Source organism: Phyllopteryx taeniolatus, chromosome 9 (assembly GCF_024500385.1).
Source record: "Phyllopteryx taeniolatus isolate TA_2022b chromosome 9, UOR_Ptae_1.2, whole genome shotgun sequence".
Taxonomy (NCBI): domain Eukaryota; kingdom Metazoa; phylum Chordata; class Actinopteri; order Syngnathiformes; family Syngnathidae; genus Phyllopteryx; species Phyllopteryx taeniolatus.
Window position 1 is genome coordinate 3,678,371 of NC_084510.1, and position 13,803 is coordinate 3,692,173.

Consider the following 13,803-nt stretch of genomic DNA (forward strand, 5'->3'; position numbering starts at 1 on the left):
TGCATCAAAGTCCTCATTTTCTGTATCCGAAATGAACAGCTGGGCAAGTTCTCCATCAAACACGGCAGGTACCTTCTCGTCACGTCTCGGTACCTGCTCGATGTTCCTCCGCGTAACTGATAGCTCGCAGTTTAAACTGTGCTTCGTAAGCGTCTCTTCGTAGGTGCCATTTTCGGGGGTCCTTAGCCAAACCGATGCACATACCGGAACTATATACCTACTGAGGGCGTGTCTTTAGCCTCCTCTGTCACGCGAACCCTTCCCCTTTTAACAGCCGCATGCTGTCCTCAGCCACGTCCGCCTTTCCTCTATATAAGCAGCGTGTTGGCAGGAAATGCTCCCAGTCAGTCAAGCGGAGCGCTCATCTCACAACATTTATCGATTTTGGAACTCGGTGCACACATAAGGCGCGCCGCATTATAAGGCGCCCCGTACATTTTGGAGGCGCCCCGTACATTTTGGAGAAAACTTAATCCTCATCCACAAATGCATCAAAGTCCTCATCTTCTGTATCCGAAATTAACAGCTGGGCAAGTTCTCCATCAAACACGGCAGGTTCCTTCTCGTCACTGTCGGAGTCAGTCTCGTTGCCGTGCGGAAATGATGCCGGCTTTTACGAAAGCTCGAACAGCCCAAGCATCCACAATCCATTCACATATGGTGGCGTAACTCGCCCGGTGCTGCCTCCTAGTTTAAAGCTGCATTCGCCATCTTGCACTCAGTCGAATGGTGACTGTAGAGATGCTTCTCCTGGCTGTTGTTTGCTCATTAATCCATTGCTTGAGTTGGTCTTCCGACTCGGGCAATGGATTAATATCCGCGGAAACTCAGCTTCGTCTTCTTGACTTGGCGAAGCTCGTTTTCCTGCTTCCTCCACCTGCGAACCATGGATTCGTTGATCTTGAATTATCTCGCGGCTGCTCAATGTTCCTCCGCGTAACTGATAGCTCGCAGTTTAAACTGTGCTTCGTAAGCGTCTCTTCGTAGGTGCCATTTTCGGGGGTCCTTAGCCAAACCGATGCACATACCGGAACTATATGCCTACTGAGGGCGTGTCTTTAGCCTCCTCTGTCACGCGCACCCTTCCTCCTTTAACAGCCGCATGCTGTCCTCAGCCACGTCCGCCTTTCCTCTATATAAGCAGCGTGTCGGCAGGAAATGCTCCCAGTCAGTCAAGCGGAGCGCTCATCGCACAACAACATTTATCGATTTTGGAACACACATAAGGCGCGCCGCATTGTAAGGCGCCCAGTACATTTTGGAGAACACTTAAAACTTTTATGTGCGCCTTATGGTCATGAAAATACGGTGTATATATATACACCCCCCCCCCCCTCGAAAAAGCATGAATAAAATGGAAAATACTGCCAATAAGCAGCTGCCATGAAAAATGGGGGTAATTTAAAAAAAAATCTGCAAATAAGTGAATCCGTTGATGCCGAACCGCGAATATGCGGGGGGTCCAATAAACTGTACGGTACCCTCCAGAATTATTGCAACAATGTGGCCGATTCCATTATTTGTGCTGCGGGCAGAAAACATTTGGATTTAAAGATGAACATGAGAAATGTCCTGAAGAAGAAAGAACAGGCAGACCAAAGAAAATCCAAAGAAAAGCCATTGATGACAAACATTTCTGAAACAGTTGCAGTCAGTCACACTTATTGCAAGTAAAGCATGTGCAGCTAAATATTGTTTCATTCTCTTTAGTTTATGAGATCCAATACTTTTTCGCACCTAAAAAACTTAAAACTGCTTTGGTACAGAGTGCTATCATTGTGCTCCACATCAGAACCAGATGTAAATGCCTGGAAAGAAGAGCTGAAATGTTAAATCTTTTGTCTCTTATTCCTTTTTTGATGTCAAACTCTCTTGTTTTCAGTCTACAACAAATATACATGAATTGGCTTTACTGTTGCAATACTTGTGGGAGATATGCACAGTAGATGTTTTTTCTTCATTATCATAAAATGTATTGTTTTTATCATAAAATGTATTGTTTTTTCTGCATATCATATGATAATACGTGCACTGTGCACAATCACAAACATGCGTCACCATCCACCATGCAAGTTAAATATTGTTTAAATCCAGTTGTGTTTGTCAGGTTGTCTAAAATTCTTAGACTGATGAATGATTATCTGATGACTAAGTCCTCTGTCTTTGCCCTTGTCACTGTCCCAGTGATGAGTCCGATCCCACAGGATAAGCGAGTGTCCAAGGGTTTAAATGGAGACTTGTACTTTTCCAATGTCATGGCCCAAGATGCCCAGAATGACTTTAGCTGCAGTGCTCGCTTCCTCTTCACTCACACGATCCAGCAGAAGAACCCCTTCACTCTCAAAGTTTTTACCAGTGAGTGGACAACACTCATCCATACTCCAAACACAGACACGCTATGCCGATAAAACATATAGTCATAGTCATATAATAACATTATGAACAAGCAAATGCAAGCTGTATTACAACACATTTAGTCTTTGGGGTGTGTTAATTTTGACAAGCACTGCACACCACAGTACGTCTTTTGGAATGCATCCCCATCTAGAGGTGATGACATGTCCTGGCGTGAGATGCATTTATCCTAAGAGCAAAATGAAAAGAGATTTTCTTGATGTTATGTGACAGCTTTTTTTGTCATTACTGCACTGCTCGCATGTTATCTGAATGTGTTGACTTTTGGTTCGTTTATGTGAGTGGATGTCTGTGTATGTGCATACGTTTGTTTTCAGACGATCCTTATAATGACACCTCTTACAATGACAGTGACCCATATGGTGGTGAGTCACAATGTATGGACAGTTCCGTCTCCTGTCTAATTGTAACATGATTAGCAAAAAAGTAGCTTAGTCATGCTGAATTTACCTACTGACCCCTGACTAAACATAAGCATTAATTTAACATACCAACATTTGTTGAATCTTGTAAATTAAGCAAAGTCAGCTGGGATAGGCTCCAGTTCACCCTCAACCCACAGAAAATGGATGGATGGATGGATAGATAGTTCTTGTTCAAACTAAAACATAAGACTGCAACATCTGAGCCATTCATTGACTTTGCTAACAGTTTGTTTCCATCATGTAACCATTTTCCGAATGCAAATCTCAATGATTCACGCATTCCCTTTTTAGTAGTCAAAATTTTTAAAGCCTTAAAGATTGAATCCAACTTACTTACCAGGGAAGATTATTTTCTTTTATTTTTTTAAACTAGCAATATTGTATTGAGCAGCCAGGATAGCGATGCCTGTACCACATGTACCATGTTGTGTGTAAATTTCCAGTTCGATGGTCTTCATAATAGTTTTCTTCTTTGCCATGATAGCCTTCTGCAGTGCCATCACCAAAAAATAAATAAAAATGAAACAAATAAAATAGACAGGCCAAGAAAAGACATGGAATTAGGCTTTACTGTTTACTATGCTGAATGATCATGAGATATGCTTGAAGTCTGATAAGATTTACTGATGTCTCGTGTAATATAACAAATTATAATAGTTTGACAACCATGTTTTTGTGATTATAGAGGAATATTTAGTTAGTTCCTTGAGACCTTTAGGGTGTTTGACTCCATAGTGTCAGTTTCACATCAAAACAAATAATTTGTTTATTGTAAGATTAATTATGGACATCATTGTACTGGAAGAACTGTTATCTTACCCATGTTGACTATGTAGATGTATACAGTGGTGCCTTGAGGTACGAGTTTAATTTGTTCCGTGACCATGCTCTTATCTAAAAAATTAATATCTCAAAACATATGTAGCGGCACGGTGGACGACTGGTTAGAGCGTCAGCCTCACAGTTCTGAGGACCCGGGTTCATTCCCCGGCCCCGCCTGTGTGGAGTTTGCATGTTCTCCCCGTGCCTGCGTGGGTTTTCTCCGGGTACTCCGGTTTCCTCCCACATCCCAAAAACATGCATGAATTGGAGACTCTAAATTGCCCGTAGGCATGACTGTGAGTGCGAATGGTTGTTTGTTCCTATGTGCCCTGCGATTGGCTGGCAACCAGTTCAGGGTGTACCCCGCCTCCTGCCCGATGACAGCTGGGATAGGCTCCAGCACGCCCGCGACCCTAGTGAGGAGAAGCGGCTCAGAAAATGGATGGATGGATGGAAAACATATGTACCCATTAAAGGTGCCATATTTTATCTATTTAGACCTCCATAGAGTGAATGACTCTTTAACATGGACTTGATATAACAGTGTCAATATCATTTAAAAAAAAACAACCAAAAAACACCTTGCATTTGTCATGCAATTGTCCAGAAAGGGCTCCTCTGACAGCTACTTCCGTTTGAGCCAGTTTTGTATCAGCGTTGTCCATATTTGGCTAGGACAGCCCCCTTTCCTCTGGTTGGTTGCCTCCGTGTAGAAGACTCACTTGTGAGAGCACATTTCTTAAGTCGACAGCGCTGGTTCGGGAGCGGAATGGGAATGAGATCTTCGCTAGTGCCGTAGATAAGTTTGAGAAATTCAAATGAACTGATTTCAGGCCAGCGGCACGGTGTACGACTGGTTAGAGCGTCAGCCTCACAATTCTGAGGACCGGGGTTCATTCCCCGGCCCGGCCTGTGTGGAGTTTGCATGTTCTCCACGTGCCTGCGTGGGTTTTCTCCGGGCACGCCGGTTTCCTCCCACATCCCAAAAACATGCATGGTAGGTCAATTGAAGTCTCTAAATTGCCCCTCGGTGTGAATGTGAGTGCGAATGGTTGTTTATTGATGTGTGCCCTGCGATTGGCTGGCAACCAGTTCAGGGTGTACCCCGCCTCCTGCCCGATGATAGCTGGGATAGGCTCCAGCACTCCCGCGACCCTTGTGAGGATAAGCGGCTCAGAAAATGGATGGATGGATGGATGGATGATTTCAGGCCTCTCGGCAGAAAAACTTCTGGAACTCAGGAATGCGTGGACGATTTTAATTCATACTACACATGTTTAGTGAGGCACCATACAGCCAATATTACATCCCAAGTACGAGAAAAAGTTGTTTTGAAAAAATACTGGACCTTTAAAACGAATGAAAATGCAATTAATCCGTTCCAGTCCCCCAAAAGACACCACCATTTTTTAAAAACAGGTTTTAAAATATACAAGTGGCAGGATATTGTAAAATATAGTCATAAAAACATAAGAGAAGAGAATGCAAAGATATTTAATCGTTTTTTCAAGTGTAATCAAGCCAAATGTCTCACACATGCAAACACAAACTGTTTTATTTATGTGACTTTACCTTTAAAAGTGCCGTGTGTTTGTGTGTGTGAGTGAGTGTGTCTTTCTTTCTCTCTGTCTCTCTCTTACACTCGCCCTCCCTACCTCTTTTGTGCAGAAAGGTTGTGTGTTTCGCCTCGGGTTCAATAACTTTTTTTTTTTTTTTTTTTTTTACATGTCTTTTAATACAAAAAAAATTGCACTCAACAACACGGAATTGTGTACAAACACACAGCAGCAACATTTGCACCCGACGACATTCAGTTCTTCTTTAATAATGTTTAGCATGCCGATTGGCATGCTCCGAGTGATTCCTCCACATCAAATGCTTGGGTCTTCTGTAGACTTATCTCTGTAACTTCTCTGGCGATCTGTTGTCCGCAGTTTTAAATTGTTTTAAACGTATTTTAAATGTATTTTATTTTTGTATTATGTTAATTGTTAGCCATTGTGGCTGTGATGTTTTCCATCCTATGCTTGAAGGAGGCTGTGGTTGTTTCAAATGCACGTGTCATTCTCTCTCTTTTATAGTTAGTTTTCAAGCAAACTCCAACTAGTAGTGGCAATGTACAGCTCGAGGCCTCTCTTTAGAAGAATATTTACTAATTATATCAGCCAAAGTGCTGCTTGTTGTCAAGTGAGTGCAGCCTCCTGGTGCCATACAGCACTCCTTTCTCAAGTTTGGGCTCGTAAGTCAAAGCTAAAACTCAACCAATTGACGTCTCGTGTCTCGAAAAACTCGTAAGTCGGGTCACTCGTATCTGGAGGCACCACTGTATTTTCATGTTAGGTACAGCAATCCCTTGTTTACCCACCCTTGTTTTTTTTTGTTTTTTTTACATATATTTTAAAGCTGTATGAATCTCCCCAGTCCCACACTAATGAATCTTTCCTGCACTCTTATTAACCTCTACAATAGTCATAAACATTTCCTATACTCTTAAACACTTTTTATGCTCTTAAACATACATAATATTAACACCGTAGAAAATTCTATAACGGGACTCACCATTGAAGTTGATGCCGAATTTGAATGTACTGCATAGCAAAGAGCACTACAGCTGTCACCCTGATATCATTTTCGTACTTCTTTATGTACCAAACCGAAGATTCATTTATAATGGCTACCGAGAGGTGCAAACCTTCTTCCTTCCTTCAACAGGCTGAGAAGTTGCATCTTTTCTGCTAGTTAGCTGCTACTGCTAGCATCTTCCTCTTCTGCCAACTGCCAGGTACCTTGGAAGGCATAGAACATTGGGGCAGCATCATAGAGCTTGAAATAAAGTATTGTCTATTTATCTCACATTTATTGATAAAGTAGTGTAACACAAACTCTCTCGGCTCCACTGCCCCTTGGAACGCCCACAAGAATGGAGAAGTGATGCGTTCAAAGACACTGGGAAATCTCAACTTCTTGTCCTGTATAGGCATTTTAATCCTTATAATATGTGTTTTAATGATTTAAAAAAAAAAAAAAAAAAGTTTTAGGCTAGGCGGCACGGTGGAAGACTGGTTAGCACATCTGCCTCACAGTTCTGAGGACAGGGGTTCACATCCCGACCCTGCCTGTGTGGAGTTTGTATGTGGGTTTTCTCTGGGTACTCCGGTTTCCTCCCACATCCCAAAAACATGCGTTGTAGGTTGGTTGATTGAAGACTTTAAATTGCCCATCGGTGTGAAAGTGAGTGTAAATGGTTTCTATGTGCCCTGCAATTGGCAGGCGACCAGTTCAGGGTGTACCCCGCCTCATACCCGAAGATAGCTGGGATAGGCTCCAGCATGCCCACGACCCCAGTGAGGATAAGCGGTACAGAAAATGGATGGATGGATTTTTTAGTGTAGAAAATGCTTAATTTATTACGACAATAAAAACATATAAAGAAATCCTCTGATATGGCAAATTGTCAGCATGATAAATATGATTAAAAACATGTGCACTGACTCCGCTATAGGTGAACCGTGATAAAGCGAGGGATTTAGCACCTGTTTAAAATACCACTCACAATTGGATATTTTTGCTGTGGACAAAGACAGCACTTTGTTGCTGCTCACATTCCAATCTGCTGGGCAAACCTGGCATCAACCATTTTCACTATTCATCTTGTAGAGCTCTGTCACCCTGCCTCCATGTCAGACATTGCTTAGCTTCTACAAAAGACCTGACATCGTGAAACTCCTAGAGACGAAGGTTCTCTGCGAAAGACTTTCATTTTGGCAAGAATGTCTTGCCAGAGCAGAAAAAGCAACCAACTCCATAACTTTAAGAACCAAATAAAAATGTATCAAACGAATGATTTAAAATATTCGTCGTCGTGATGCCACCCTAATGTCATCACGGAGAAAAAATATAGGATAGGTTTGGCTGACTGCTCTTTTTAAGCCTTTAAAGACAGTCTCCGCCACCTCTGTTCCCTTGGCAAACATTAAGGAAGATCAATGACCCTGTTGTTGTTGTTTCTGCTTCTCTTAATGTCTTCCTGTGAGAGAAGCCAGAGGGTGTTGGACCCATTTACTGACCATAGTAACCTCAACAGACTGGAGAGAGTGGCAATGCCTTGCGGAAATGGAACACAGCCATGAGGAAATTATCAGAATAATGGAGTTGTATTTAGGTGGCAGTTGCTACAAAGAGAATAATAAGCTCAGAGTAGACAGTGTGTCATGCAATAAAGAACCTGTAATACTATTGGATTTCATCATGAACAGGTTTGAAGGTGTTTAAATGCCCCCTTTTTCTTCATCTGTAGGCCGTAAAGTTGTTGAGTCGACGCCAACCTTCCTCTCACCGTTGGGAAGTGAGAGTGCCAAAATGGTGCTGAGAGACGAGCAACTGTTGTTGGAGTGTATTGCTGCTGGACTGTGAGTTTACATACACTGTACACACACACATTCACACACACACACACACATAGTAAAATAAATTAATAGAAATAAATTAATTGTATAGAATAACTAAAAATAAAACCTAAACAAAAAAAAGCACTGATATAATTTCACATGTTCACAATTCTAAGTAAACTGCTGTAAATTGCTGTTAATGCTGTTAATAGGTGTGTCGCAGGTGTGCCTTTTTTTGGTTACATTTTGTATTTCACAATGGATGCAGTTGCAGGCAGGCGGAGCCATGCCTTGGCAATGTTTTCTGAAAGAATCCGTTGTTTTGTTGCAAGTTGCTACATACATTGCGCTTCTTTGGGAATGGTTTAATACTGCATGTTGCTGTACATAGTGGCAGCACAGTACCAACGAAGATAGCTGAGATAGGCTCCAGCACGCACGTGACCCTTGTGAGGATAAAGCGGTACGGAAAATGGATGGATGGAAAATTAATGAATGGATGCTGTACATACTTGTCATTAAAATGTTCCTTTAAAAGCCCTTTTACACCACTAATTACCATTAGTTCCTGGGACAAAAAGTTCGCGTAGCCCATTGTTATTTTGAATTCACACAATTCTATCTATCTATCTATCTATCTATCTGTCTGTCTGTCTATCTGTCTGTCTGTCTGTCTGTCTGTCTGTCTGTCTGTCTGTCTGTCTTTGTTCAGGAGAAATGGCCAACAGGCTCAAGCTGGCACAGGCATTAGCCTGGGCTATAACGGGTTCAGCTTGATTGTCTGAAACATGCAAACAAAGACAACATAAATAAAAACAAATATTTTTGTATGATACATTTATTTACATTTACTCTGCTATCCACAATATGACACCATTAACGGTTAGTTATAAGCTGACTTTGTGGCTAGTTAGCTAACTGGTCAACACCTTGAAAAATAGCGTGACGTTACATCCTTTAGCAACTTATGCTATTTACAGTATTTACCTTGAGTCAATCCACTTGTGATAATCCTTCCAGTTTGGTCGCAGCAGTTTGTTTCATCTATTTATCTATTTATTTATAATAGTACTCACTACTGTGAAATGGCATCTTGGCAGTCAAAACGTCAGAAGTCCAATTTTAGCTTGTATCATGAGTTCGCCAAACATTTTGGCATAAAGACATTTCGAACTATGGCTTCTAGTTTCATATGGACTGCCACCTCAGAGGAAAAAAACAAAAACAACACAGCACATCTGTGGAAGGACAATGGAGTGCATCAATTGAAAAAAAAGAAAACAATTTGAAAAAAAATCTGAAGACAGATGAATCCGGGATGACAAACTGCAAGTATGTGGGGGGTCACTTGTAATTGACAAGCTACTTAGTAGTAGCGTGTGACTTTCTGCTGTTAGCTGGGGCCCGGAGCTAACTAATTGTTTCTACCAGCAGTGATGAAGAACCCAGAACTGTTGGCTGGCTGTTTACATAAAGATGGAGGTTATAGAGTGAACTTTATGCATGAATTCACAGCATAAAACAGAAGCTGACCTCATTGACTTAAAGTTGTCATCACTGGATAATAATAATCATCATCATCATAAATAGTAGGTTGTGATAGCAGCTGTCAATTTGATTTTGATTACATTGTTAAAAAGGGAAATTCATCCATCCATCCATTTTCCGTACTGCTTATCCTCACAAGGGTCGCGGGCGTTCTGGAGCCTATCCCAGCTATCTTCGGGCGAGAGGCGGGGTACAGCCTGAACTGCTCGCCAGCTAATCGCAGGGCACACAGACACAAACAACCATTCGCACTCACATTCACACCTACAGGGGATTTAGTGTCTTCAATCAACCTACCACACATGTTTTTGGGATGTGGTAGGAAACTGCCACAAAGGAAAATTATTCTCTTTCATTTGTTTTCAATTGAAAATGATGACGCGCCATAGTGGACGACTGGTTAGCACATCTGCCTCACAGTTCTGAGGACCGGGCTTCAAATCCCGGTCCTGTCTGTGTGGAGTTTGCATGTTCTCCCTGTGCCTGTGTGGGTTTTCTCCAGGTACTCCGTTTCCTCCCACATCCCAAAGACATGCAGGGTAGATTAATTTGAATACTCTAAATTCCCCATAGGTGTGAATGTGAGTGTGACTGGTTGGTTGTTTGTTTGTATGTGCCCTGCGATTGGCTGGCGACCAGTTCAGGGTGTACCCCGCCTCTTGTCCGAAGATTGCTGGGATAGGCTCCACCACGCCCTGTGACCCTAGTGAGGATAAGCGGAATGGAAGACGGAAGATGTAAATGATGGGCTTGGCTGACTTTGTGACAACACTGACCTTTTTTACGTGTAGTTTTACATATACTGTAACAATGTGCACATATTATAATTTTTTTTGTGGTTAATGCAGTAAACATACTTCCTGTGTTTGTGTACTGTATTTAAAAACAGATAAATAACTATAATATATAAATATTATAAATATATTATTGTTTAAAAATCGATTCAAAAACGAAATTTCTGAGTCTTCGTTAGTTTGTCAAATTTTGTGCTCGCGGACTACATCCCCTCCTCCAGCCCATACATTAAAACCAAAACTCCTACCCCGTAGCAGGAACCCTTTTTGAAAAATTACCAGGAACTTTATTTTAAGAAGAGTTCCTGAGGTGTGAACACACCAAGTTCCTGCAAAAAAATTCTAGTTCAGTGTAAAGTTTCTGTGGGATGCAAGGTCCTTAAACCATGGCAAACTCTGCTATCTGAACTTGTTGATATTTTGAGGGGCGTGGGGCGGGGGTGTTATTTATCCTAAAATAAATATTGTGTACCATACCAATATAGCTACAGAGAATATGTATTTTACATGTTTTGATCTGTGTATGTCTTCCCCCGCAGCCCCACACCGACTACCAAATGGTTCAAGAAAGGCGGTGATCTGCCAGGACGGAAAGTGAAGTTTGAGAATTACAACAAGACAATGAAGATTATCAATGTGTCAGAGGAGGATTCTGGGGAATATGTATGCATGGCCAACAATCATTTAGGTAGCATACGTCACTCCATTTTTGTTCAAGTCAAAGGTGAGTTAATTACAGCCAGGTGTTTTCTGTCTGCTTATTGACATTATATGAGACTGAGTTTGTACCATTCACTCTGTGTTCCACAGCGGCTCCTTACTGGCTAGACAAACCAACAAATCTGGTGCTAGCTCCAGAAGAGAATGGACGCCTGGTGTGTCGGGCAAATGGCAACCCTAAACCGAGCATCCAATGGCTGGTTAATGGTCTACCTATAGACAGTAAGTACTGTCTTAAGTTCATGTCTGTAACCAGTACATTGCAGGGTCATTTGAGGTCACATTTCTTCAAGGGTTTTGAGTCGAATTAGTTGTGCAATACAATTCACTGCCACTAAATGTAACCAGATAATGTCATTTTTCTCCTCCCCTCCTCCTCTAAGGCTCTCTGCCCGATCCTAGTCGACAAATGATGGGTGACACCATCATCTTCCGCTCAGTGCAGATGGGAAGCAGTGCAGTCTACCAGTGCAACGCCTCGAACCAGCACGGTTATCTGCTGGCCAATGCCTTCGTCAGTGTCATTGGTGAGACAGAGGGTGGGATGCAATTGAAACACTGAGTCGTTTCATTGACTGACTGACTGAGCGCTGTGTGTTTAGGGTCATGCTAGTGCTGTTAGTCCTCCTATTCTTCTTACAAGAAACGGATGGTGAAAAGCACAATAAAAAAAGTTGTTTTTCCTTACACAGTTTTATTGATCCAGTATTTTACAAAGAGTATTTGGGCTATGCCAAAAAGACAAAAAAGTAATATGGCTAAAAAGAAAAAAGTCATTCTTTTGAGAAAGTCAATTTTAAGCTCATTAATTCCATCCAAACCTAAAAACAGTGTGAGACCAACAATCACATTCTCTCCCTAGGTACTTGTCATATATGCAATAGAGAGGATATTTAATATTAAATGTGTTAAAAACTGATAATGGAACATACAGAAAATTGTGAAGATGGGAGATTTCAATCTATAATTGTTTTTGTGTAATAGAAACTGAAGTTTGCAACAGTAAACTGCTCATACAGATAGTGTTGATGGCACAAAACGTTTCTGTTACGGCTGCGTCAAACACTATACTACAATACTAGCAAATGGCTGACAAAAATAGCTACCGGCAGGACGGAATGAAAGTTGGAATGCGCGAGAGTAACAAAACTGGCAAAGCAATGGCAACGGGCAATGTACAATTTCTTCCTGCGTCCAGCTAGTTAAAGGCACTGCTGATGACAAATCACCGGCAGCTGTGTCACAGGAGACTCTGCCCACCACCAAGAAACTGCAACACATAGGAGATTTCACAGAAAACAAGCAAACAAAACAGGATATGACAGTACCCCACACCACACAAATTGACACCCTCTGGCAGCCAACCAGGTTTCCCAGGCTGATGTGAGTCGAAGACACATAAGAGTGGGATCCAGGAGCAAGGAACCCATTGCCGTTCCTCTGGGCCATATTCCTCCCAGACGTCCAGATACTATACCCTGCTGCCCCTCCTTCTGGAGTCCAGAATCAGCCTAACAGAGAAAAACTGCTCACTGTCCATCAAGCAAGGAGGGAGGTTCGGGGGTGGGGGGGGGTGACATCCAGAGGACTCAGCGGGCTGGAGGAAACCGGCTTCAGCAAAGACATGAAAAACAGGATGGATGCTGAGAGAAGGCGGGAGTTTAAGCCGTATGGCAGCAGGATTCCCAACAGCGTCTACCTCAAAAGGTCCAATGAAGCTTGGGCCTAGCTTTTTAGTAGCACCTGCAACCTTCAAGTCTTTGGTAGAGAGCCACACCTGACCTAGAAAATACTGCGGAGCAGGAAGCCTGTGACTCTCCACCAACTTTTGCTTGTGCACCACTGTCCTGGAACGTGTCCTCCCTGACACGATGGGTCTGCCGAAGGTGATTGTGAACAGAGGGAATGGAGATGGATGATTGCTGAGACAGGAACACAGGATGCTGATAGCCGTAAGCAGACTTGAACAATGACATACCTGTAGCCGATCTGACGGACCAAGACGAGGGATGACGCATTGCAGCGCCGCTTACAGGTCATGGTTCGCCCACTCAGTCTGGCCGTTAGACTGGGGTTGGTACCCAGATGAGAAACTTGCATTAGCGCCCATCACCCTGCAGAAAGCCTTCCACACTCCGGACACGAACTGGGGCCCTCTGTCAGAGACCATATCCGAGGAAAGACCATGAATGCAAAAAATGTGTTCAATGAGCAGATTGGCCATCACCAGGGAAGACGTCAACCTAGGAAGGGAAATGAAGCGGGCCATCTGGGAGAATCTGTCCACAACGCTCAGAACCACCGTTTTGTCCCTGGACACAGGAAGCCTGGTGATAAAGTCCAATGCGATATGGGACAGGACAGGCAGTGGACGCAGTAACCCCAATGGAACGCAATGGGAGGCCTTGTTGCGGGCACAGACCGAGCAGGCCATCACAAATTCCCGAACGTCCCTTTGGCGAGACAAAGTCTGTAAAACATGCTCAGTAGTGATGTTACGAGATGTGCCGAGTCTTCTAGGCATGTGTCGGGTTATGGAAGGGGCGTTTCCGCATAGCGCGTATCGAGACTTGCTTCATTTTGGGGAGGAACCGGAAGTGATGACGTCCGAAGCCTCGCTGCCTGGCTGAACCACGTGACCCATGTGGGAAGCACTTCAGTTTGGCTTGACAGCCATATCAACCACTCATG

The 13,803-nt window shown here is 42.9% G+C and overlaps 1 protein-coding gene across 24 annotated transcripts in view; it reads left to right on the plus strand.

Moving 5' to 3' along the window:
* nfasca (neurofascin homolog (chicken) a) overlaps nt 1-13,803 on the plus strand; it is a 208,048-nt gene that overhangs the window by 108,086 nt on the left and 86,159 nt on the right. For 22 of the 24 annotated variants that reach the window (XR_009790021.1, XR_009790019.1, XR_009790020.1 and 19 more), the window contains 6 exons: nt 2,185-2,355; nt 2,733-2,780; nt 7,960-8,071; nt 10,932-11,116; nt 11,203-11,334; nt 11,496-11,639. Coding sequence is in view for 21 of the 24 variants with exons in the window: in XM_061783730.1 (XP_061639714.1) it covers nt 2,185-2,355; nt 2,733-2,780; nt 7,960-8,071; nt 10,932-11,116; nt 11,203-11,334; nt 11,496-11,639 (792 nt within the window). In the remaining 3 variants the exon portion in view is untranslated. The remainder of the gene's footprint in view (nt 1-2,184; nt 2,356-2,732; nt 2,781-7,959; nt 8,072-10,931; nt 11,117-11,202; nt 11,335-11,495; nt 11,640-13,803) is intronic. The other 2 variants (XM_061783735.1, XM_061783737.1) reach the window with 1 other exon arrangement.